This window comes from Taurulus bubalis (genome assembly GCF_910589615.1).
Source record: "Taurulus bubalis genome assembly, chromosome: 16".
Classification (NCBI taxonomy): domain Eukaryota; kingdom Metazoa; phylum Chordata; class Actinopteri; order Perciformes; family Cottidae; genus Taurulus; species Taurulus bubalis.
In genome coordinates, this window is record NC_136604.1 from 19,257,496 (window position 1) to 19,266,891 (window position 9,396).

Genomic DNA, 9,396 nt, shown 5'->3' on the forward strand with positions numbered 1-9,396 from the left:
TTGGAGTGCTTTCCTTTATTTTCCTTATGGTATTATTCTTCAGTACGCGTTACTGCTGAGTGTCATATGATCCCATTATATTATTATAGACATCTCTATGGCTGCCATCTTCAAAAACCTGCACCAACACATTCTTGATTGTTAAATAGCACTACAGGTGAGAGGAGAAACATGTTTTCAAATAACGTCAATTCATGAATATGACTAGAAACCAAGAAACCCTCTTTGGAATCATGATTGTATGGAAAACCCTTTGATAGTTGAGACTTTAAAAGGCTATAGAAGCTATAAAAGACCGAATCATCTGCTTAGTCAAACCAGACTTGCATCGGTCGTTATGATCCCCAAACACCCTCTGATTTTTCACAAAATGTTACATTTATTCATCTATTTGTTCATGTTATGAATATGCTGTGGAACCCGTTTGGTTTTGGCAAGCAGCTTTCCCTGCAAGGCATTTTGTTTGTGAAGTCTTTGGCTCGCAGACGTCAAGTGAAATCCCCCCCAAAAACAAGACTGGAGCAGGTCCGGCTGAGTTTCCCCAGAACAGAGACATTGCTGTTGAGCCGAGGGCCATGTCATAATACATATATTGGAGAGAAGGGAGACGTCTCTATGGCTGTCGTCTCCAAAAACCCGGTAATTCGCACCAAAACATTCTTGGTTGTTGAATCAGAATCAGCTTTATTGGCCATGTGTGTTTACACATACATGGAATTTGACTCGCGTAGCTCTTCGTACTTATATAAGAAACAAGATCAATATAAAAAAGACATTAAAGACAACAGACACAAATACAATTAAAGACAACAGTAGTCAGAATAGGAGTAGGACAGGATCAGCAGCTCCTTGAGGCAAGTTGTACTTCAGGTGCACTACAGGCAGTGTTGGGGTAGTTACTCAGAAAAAGTAACCAGTTACACGTTACTAGTTACTTCTGAAAATTGTAACTAGATTACTTTACTAGTTACTGCATTTGAAAAGAAACGTCACTACTAGTTACTTTACTTTCCATTTTTTTAAGCAAATGTCCAAATTAACTGCAAAGATACATGGACAAACATCATGGCCCTTTCATCACTTTATTTTCAATAATAATTTATTATTATTAATTAATATAATTTCCAATAATAATAAGCGCGCGAGTCACACGACACTTCCTGCATGAACAATCTAACGTAAACGTCGGGTTACGAGCCGCTACTACCTTCGGTCAGAGTCCCCGTTAGCTCCTCGCTGTAGCCGGCTGGGGCTCCTGCTAGCGCTACGTCACTTCCCTGCTAACTTCCGCTAGCTCTCCGTTAACTTCCGCTAGCTCTCCGTTAACTTCCGCTAGCTCCCCGAAAACCACCGAAGGTAGCGGGACCAGGCTCGACACCCGACTTGGGCAGAGGGGTCGCGGGCAGTAGCAGCAGCAGCGCTAGCTAGCAGCTTGTTGCTATTGTTCATGCAGGAAGTGTCGTGTGACTCGCGCGCCACTAAAAGTCTTTTACTTTTCGGACTGATAAAAATGTCTTGGGTAACGCAGGAAAGCGCGTTCCTGAGGTCTAGTAAAGTAGTGTAGTTACCAATATTTTGAGTGTAACGCGATACTTTACTTCGTTACCTATAATAGTAATATCGTTACTGTAATCCGTTACTTTGTAACTCGTTACCCCCAACACTGACTACAGGTGCAATGTGTTTTTGATTCAAGGGGGAACTGTCCCTTTAAATAACTACAATTTATGAATACAACAAGAACAGTTACATTTGTATTCTTAGTTTAGCTTTGATGGGATTCACTATCACTTATTTGAAGCCTCGACCTATATAATATTTTACAAAATTGCAAACAAATTTGCATGAGATCACACGCTTTTTCCTTTGTCATCATTAGCATCCACTTGTCAATCATCAGTGTGTCATAACATTCCCTCAATTTAAAATAAAACCCACCTCGTCACAGATATGCAGAGCAAGGACCAACGCCATGAAGCCAGTGGATGGATAACGGCCTTTCCTCTGCAGCCACACTTCATGAAAGCATTAAAAGATATTACTGACCAAATATTCTTTGGCCAAGATTTTGGATTTAATTGACGCATGAGCTGTCAAACTCAACATTAAATCATGTCATGTTTATTGTCAGTACAATGATATACCAGGAATTTTCTTTTCGAGGAAAGAAAAGATGATTTTTTTAATTGTTTTTATTAACGCCTATCTCAGGAGTTTCATTTCACATCGAACTCTGTTGACATTTTAAATATATTTACAAGATGAAATTGCATGTTTCCCTTGCCTACTTGAAGGAACAACTACCACTTACATCAACTCAGTGTTTGCAGTTCATGTAAATCAGGGGTCTCAAACTCAATTTGGCTTGGGGCCACCCGCTGGTATTGTGATTGCGCAATATTTGTTTTTACATTCGTAACATATTTTCATCATAAAAAAGGCAACCAGCAGTTTCTATACATTTTTGTAGTTTTTAACAGTGCAAATATATATATATATATATATATATATATATATATATATATATATATTAATAACTTATTGACACTGCACCGAACCAACAAATGCAAAACCTGAATACATTTGTACTTTATTCTATTTCTAGCCAGACACCTGGCAGCGCTTTTGCTCACACAGCTGAGCCACATTGACCCAGATCCAGGTCACAGTGAAACCCTGATCCAGGTCACAGTGAAACCCTAATCCAGGTCACATTGACCCTGATCCAGGTCACAGTGAAACCCTAATCCAGGTCACATTGACCCTGATCCAGGTCACAGTGAAACCCTAATCCAGGTCACATTGACCCTGATCCAGGTCACAGTGAAACCCTAATCCAGGTCACATTGACCCTGATCCAGGTCACAGTGAAACCCTGATCCAGGTCACAGTGGAAACCCTAAGTACAGCTTCACGATGGGCATCACTAAGCCTGGACCTGTACTTGCATTTATTAAAGTTCATAGTCGAGAAAGGTTTCTCACAGATATATGCTTCCAAAAAGGTACATGACCCGACTGATCACTTTTGTCAGCTCAGGGAAGGATGGAGGCAATTCTCTCAGAAATGGTCCAGCATGCCTGGTTTTCCTTGTGCCTCTGAATTTAGCTTTTAGATCTCTGTTGCACTGCAAGTCAATAAGATCCATTTGCAACAGACTCGGGACTGAGAAATGACTTCATACTACACATCAAGCTTCATGGGGTGTGTGCACATGAAACATTAATATTACAACAGTTTTTGTTTTCAAACAAAATATTTACTATATATTTGATTCAAAAATATGTTCTATAGAAAAAGAAACTATTTACAATGTTTACACAATGTGCATTTTTCAATGTCGTTTTTTCAAGAACAGTTTTTAGAACAAGAACAACATGTGTACTCTATGTGTGTACTGTGTGTACATGAAGGTACACACTCACTCATGCACTCAGGCAATCACGCTGTTACCACCTCACACACACACACACACACACACACACACACACAGAGCGCGGCCGACCTTGATTCAACCAGCAGAAAATACAACATTCATGCTACATAAACAAATTATTTCAAAATATCTTTTGGCATACAAACACTGTGGTGGCAGTGATCAACAATTTGTTTATTTAGTACAATTCCTGTGGTCTAATCATTAACAAAGTGGTGGTCACTCTATGTGAGTAATGTTTGGTGTTCCTGACAGCGCTTACAGGTCAGAGGGCAGAGCTTCAGTACCTACAAAGAAACAATGAAATAAGTGTTTTAGATGTTCCCGACCAGCGCTAGTGTTGCCAACTCCTGCGATGGTAAAATATAGCATTGCTTAGGTTACAACAGGTTTTTAGAAGTTACATAGAGAAATTGTTTGTTTCTAATGAAAAAGCACTTCTGACGTGAACAGAAAGTGATTTGAAGGCTCACAGGCAAAGTGAAGACAATGGGACTCTGTCCTGAGACGGCCTGATGTTCTGGCAAACCTAACATTGATAAGAGTTGATTGTATTGTGATGTGAGAAAAATGCTTACTGGGCAGAAACCATATCTGGTTTAGACTAGTTCAACTAAAAAGGGGTGTTACTTTGTTGTATGCATAAATATACTGGTGACTTTTCATAGGTAGAAGAAATCTTGCTGCAGACTGCCTTGGTAGCTGTTTCTTGTTTCCTCCATTTTCTTGCAAGAAATAAACGGACAAAAGACAACTTTGATTCTTGAGACTTTACTCCTCCTTCACCGAGTGACAAAGAAAATCTTCCATCACACTCCTCAGCAAGAAAAGTCGCTATTGGCTGTCCTAAAAGTTGATAGAAGTTGCTAAATGACGTCATCACCTAATTTGAATAATTTAAATGGAAGCTGTAGGAGACAGGAATATGTACCACTTTGTTTTACTCATTAATGGCAGCTTGCTTTGGGTGGAACTATTATAAGGCTTTGCCTTTTGAGTATGTTTTTTAGTTGTCATGTGTTTTTTTATATCACAAAGTAGTAATAAAATAAGCGATAAGAAAATGACAAACACTAGAGATGTTCATAGATTCTGGAGTATTTTTGCATTGAGGTTAGATCAGTTAAATATAATTTAATAAGGTCCATACTTCACCATTACCCCAACCTGTTTGGTTCCATGCAAACATGAATACTTTAAATGTGTTTTCATCCATAACTTTTAGTCTACTTCAGTTATTAGAATAATGTTGTCAAAATCATGAAGGCACTTCTACAGTTGGCTATATATATATATATATATATATATATATATATATATATATATATATATATATATATATAGATCTTTTAATATAATTCCATAGTGTTTCTACCGTCAGTAACACAGGCAAGCAATCCATCACTACTTAAAAATGTACATCTCATAAATTAAAATCCCGAGACCTCACAGTTTACATGGGATTGGAAGATGTTTGTGGTTAATATCACTGAACCAGTTTGGTTGCGTGGTTAACGGCATCAGAGTCACGTCCACTCTATATGTAGTGACAGTTCCCTCTCAATTAGAGAAAGATCACCACCCCCTATAAAACGTGATTACTCGATGCTGATCAAGCTCCTTGATCATTGCATACTCTGTATCTCCAGGATGCCCTCCAGTTTTTAACTTTTTGTTTCTGAGCTCTTCCCAGTAATGACTCCAGTTTCCATCACTGTCTGCTCCATAACCGAACACATGGACCTGGGAAGACAAAGGCAAACACATTTAGAAACAGATAATGTGGTGAAAGCATTCATAAAATCTCACTAAATAACACAAGATTGCACACTTTTTCCTTTGTCATCTTTAGCATCCTCTTGTCAATCATCAGTGTGTTACAACATTCTCTCAATCTAAAATAAAACCCACCTCGTCACAGATATGCAGAGCAAGGACCAACGCCATGAAGCCAGTGGATGGATAACGGCTTTTCTTCTGCAGCCACACTTCATGAACATACCTCATGAAAACTGGATTAAGGACCATCACCTGTTAGGAATCAGAATTAGGTTTTAAAAGTTTTTTTATTACCTTTTGAGCCACGAAAGTGTATTGATGAATGCATTCAGAAGAATACTCACCAAGTCTGGGTTGGCCTTGAGTCGTCTTTCTTTATATGAGCTGTTGAAAATAGCATGAAATGATTGGATGGTTTTTCGTTGTCAATAAAATGATAAACCATGGAGCATTCTGAAAGAAAAGTAAAGCAACTCGACTTGAAGATGAACATTATTACTCACATTCCAGTGTTGAGGGCCTTTGTAATCCACTCCAGATCCAGTATCTTGAATGGAAACAGCACAAGACGAGTGGTGTTGTCTAAATCCACAGCGCTCTCTGGATACATGACATGATGAGTAGTTCTGGTCCCAACATCTGCTTCATAGCCTTTGGTACGACCTCTGTTCATTCTACACAGCAGAAAGGGATATATTTCATATGTCAACGTCTTTTTCAGGAACAACAGGGCGTGAATTTCCACGTTTTAGTTTCTGACATTGAGGAGAAAAAACATTCATGCTCGTCCCACTGCCTCCACCCATTTACCTTATGACGACGTCCTGGAAATCTATGAGAGGTCCGTAATGTGATTTCTTCAAATTAACAGAATTGCCCACCACAGCACAAGTCCTGCAGCGGTCGGGGCTGGACGCTTCAACTTCAGCGCTGATCGGGATCATCTGAAACATCTTTTTCACCGTTTCATTGTAGGCACTGAAGCGCTGCCTGTTATCCTGTAAGCCCTGTCAGGAAGACCAAACATTACTGACATGTGGAATCTGCTGAATAATCATTCATCAAACAGAATGAGATCCATGTGCTGGAACAAGAGCTGCACGGTGGTGTAGTGGCTACTGTCAACCACCTCACTGATGGCCAATGTTGAATGTGATTGTATTTCACTTTCTGATCCTGATTTGAACTGCAGGTTGAGAGACTGGTCACAACTTACCTTCCACCAGTTGAAATTATCCTCTGAGAGATTGTGGTTTATTGAATAAAACGGTTCATCAAATTTGCTAAAACGCTGCATAAACAACGGCTCATCTTCAGATAAACATCGGTCACAAGCGCAGGGTCTTTCATCCCGAGGCAGGAAGTATGAAGAGATGTCTCCTCTCCAAAACACACAGGTACCCGTCACACACAGCAGGAAAATGAGCACTTTCACTCGTGAAATCATCTCGGAGGTGGGACGCCTGTGAATGGGAAGCAGAATGGAGACAAAGTATGTGATGAAATATTGTATATTGTATATAAATTCATCTGGCTGTTTCAATCTTTTCTAAATAACCACCAATATATAATATTAGTAGTATATATAGTAATAATATAATAGTAGTATATATAGTATAATTATGTTTTTGTTTCTGCTAGCATTTAAATTACCCAACAAAATATAAAAAAATTAGCTTTTTTGGCCAATAATCTGAGTGAGAAGATTACATATTCATAGGATACCTCAAGCAGCTCCAGGTTATCTTCCTCGTCCCCCTTGTTCGAGACCGTGACAATAAAAAAAGTGAAAATAAATTCCCTATAACTCCACCGTATCGGCTACTAAACACAAGTTAAAAAGTGATCCACTCATGTAGGCTCGTGAAAGTCAACAGGACCAACAGCTTTGACCTCCCCCCTCCCTTCTCGCACAGATGTGGAGCGATCGTCCGAGAGCCGTCACTTTCTTTATTGACCCACTTTGCTTAAATACATAGTCATGCATTATACTGTGCAAGGTGAGGGGACAGGAGACACTGACGCTCGCATCTGGTCTGTGTACCAGTGCATGCTGTATCCGCCACTATGGATACACCATGAAGGAAATACATGAAGTTCACTGCAGTGATTTTACTAGTGGTGGCTGATGGCAATTTTTTATTGGTAAGGGCCATCTAATCAATTTCAACAAACATCCCTGCATACTCCTCCGAAAGATAGTCCTGCACATGATTTCAAATGCATTGATGAATTCCCAAAACCAACGTAAGATCTGTGTACAAAGGCATCTGACCTCCATGATAGCCACTCGGCTGGGTCTGGGAGAAGATCCTGTTCCTTATGAGTCCAGGCCGTTTGTATGTCTTTGGGTAAGGCTCCCGTTTAATTATATTTTACTGCCGATACAAGTTGTTATATTGGTTTCCTGTTTCCTGCTAGCGATAAAAAACGTGTGATCTCCCGGTCACCCATGCATCAATACCCCAGTGTCAGTTGGACCTGTGCCCCATATATAAACTACAATAAAATACACAGACATAACGAATGGCTTCTACACACCAAGGGCGTCTCTAGGATTTTGACACATCTGGGGCTTAGCCCAGATGAGTGAAGCAGCGAAATTTTTAGACATAGAAACACTCTCCACATACCCTACAGGTACCTGCTCTTCTGGACTGAATTGAGGCATTTCATGGTTACCAGTTAATACCAAATAGGCTAGCAATTTTCACAAACTTCCCTCAATAGCCCAGGCACAAAAATGCCCCATTCATCATGTTGAACATACCAACAGCAACCATTCAGCAACAGTACACATTGAGATGTTTAATGAACCATGCATCTTGTCATGTACAGTATTTACATCTGTTTATTGTACTTAACTTTTACTAATGTACTCTTTACATCTTTTTTCCTTGTTCATTTATCTTTAGTTTTATTTTAAACATTTGTCTTGTACAGTATATCTGTCTTAACTTGCACTCTACACTTGACTTTACTTCTTTCTTCAGTCATCATGTACAATTAAGTCGGAGAAAGAAAGAGGAAACGAGAGTGAGCATCAGACTGGGAAAAAAAGAGGAAATATGATGACAATTATCTGGGTCTGGGCTTCACTTGGATTGGCGATGCAGATTGCCCGAAGCCACAGTGCGTGTTGTGCAGTGAGGTTCTGGCTAACAGCTGTCTGAAGCTCTTATTTGCGCCGCCACCTGAACACCAAGCATGCCAGTGCAAGTCAGAAGCCCCTTACATCTTTTAGATCAAAATTGGAAAAGTTACAAAACAGCTAAAAACAATTGCAGTCTCATTCACGTAAGTCTCTCACTTTCTCCCTCTCCCTCTCTATCTCTCTTGCTGCGCTGCATGTGAAAATCCTCATGGACTCCTTTTTTATTTATATCTGTTTCTGAGCCTATGCATGTGCCACTCTTTGTTCTTTACGTGGCTTACTGTGTTTAAGTAAATACATGTGAAATGCAATCTGCTTCAGCCTGTGCGTGTGTCCTCGCCATCCAGTTTTTAGAACAAGAACAACATGTGTACTCTATGTGTGTACTGTGTGTACATGAAGGTACACACTCACTCATGCACTCAGGCAATCACGCTGTTACCACCTCACGCACACACACACACACACACACACACACACACACACACACAGAGCGCGGCCGACCTTGATTCAACCAGCAGAAAATACAACATTCATGCTACATAAACAAATTATTTCAAAATATCTTTTGGCATACAAACACTGTGGTGGCAGTGATCAACAATTTGTTTATTTAGTACAATTCCTGTGGTCTAATCATTAACAAAGTGGTGGTCACTCTATGTGAGTAATGTTTGGTGTTCCTGACAGCGCTTACAGGTCAGAGGGCAGAGCTTCAGTACCTACAAAGAAACAATGAAATAAGTGTTTTAGATGTTCCCGACCAGCGCTAGTGTTGCCAACTCCTGCGATGGTAAAATATAGCATTGCTTAGGTTACAACAGGTTTTTAGAAGTTACATAGAGAAATTGTTTGTTTCTAATGAAAAAGCACTTCTGACGTGAACAGAAAGTGATTTGAAGGCTCACAGGCAAAGTGAAGACAATGGGACTCTGTCCTGAGACGGCCTGATGTTCTGGCAAACCTAACATTGATAAGAGTTGATTGTATTGTGATGTGAGAAAAATGCTTACTGGGCAGAAACCAT

At 39.8% G+C, this 9,396-nt stretch overlaps 1 protein-coding gene across 1 annotated transcript; it reads right to left on the reverse strand.

Moving 5' to 3' along the window:
- Positions 1–5,011: 5,011 nt before the first annotated feature.
- On the reverse strand, positions 5,012–7,496 carry LOC306748702 (CMP-N-acetylneuraminate-beta-galactosamide-alpha-2,3-sialyltransferase 1-like; the record flags this gene model as incomplete). Its single annotated transcript, XM_079231915.1, has 6 exons — positions 5,012–5,179; positions 5,348–5,467; positions 5,560–5,599; positions 5,719–5,889; positions 6,026–6,222; positions 7,491–7,496. 6 exons carry the CDS (start codon positions 7,494–7,496, stop codon positions 5,012–5,014), a joined length of 702 nt encoding a protein of 233 aa, XP_079088041.1.
- Between the last annotated feature and the right edge of the window lie 1,900 nt (positions 7,497–9,396).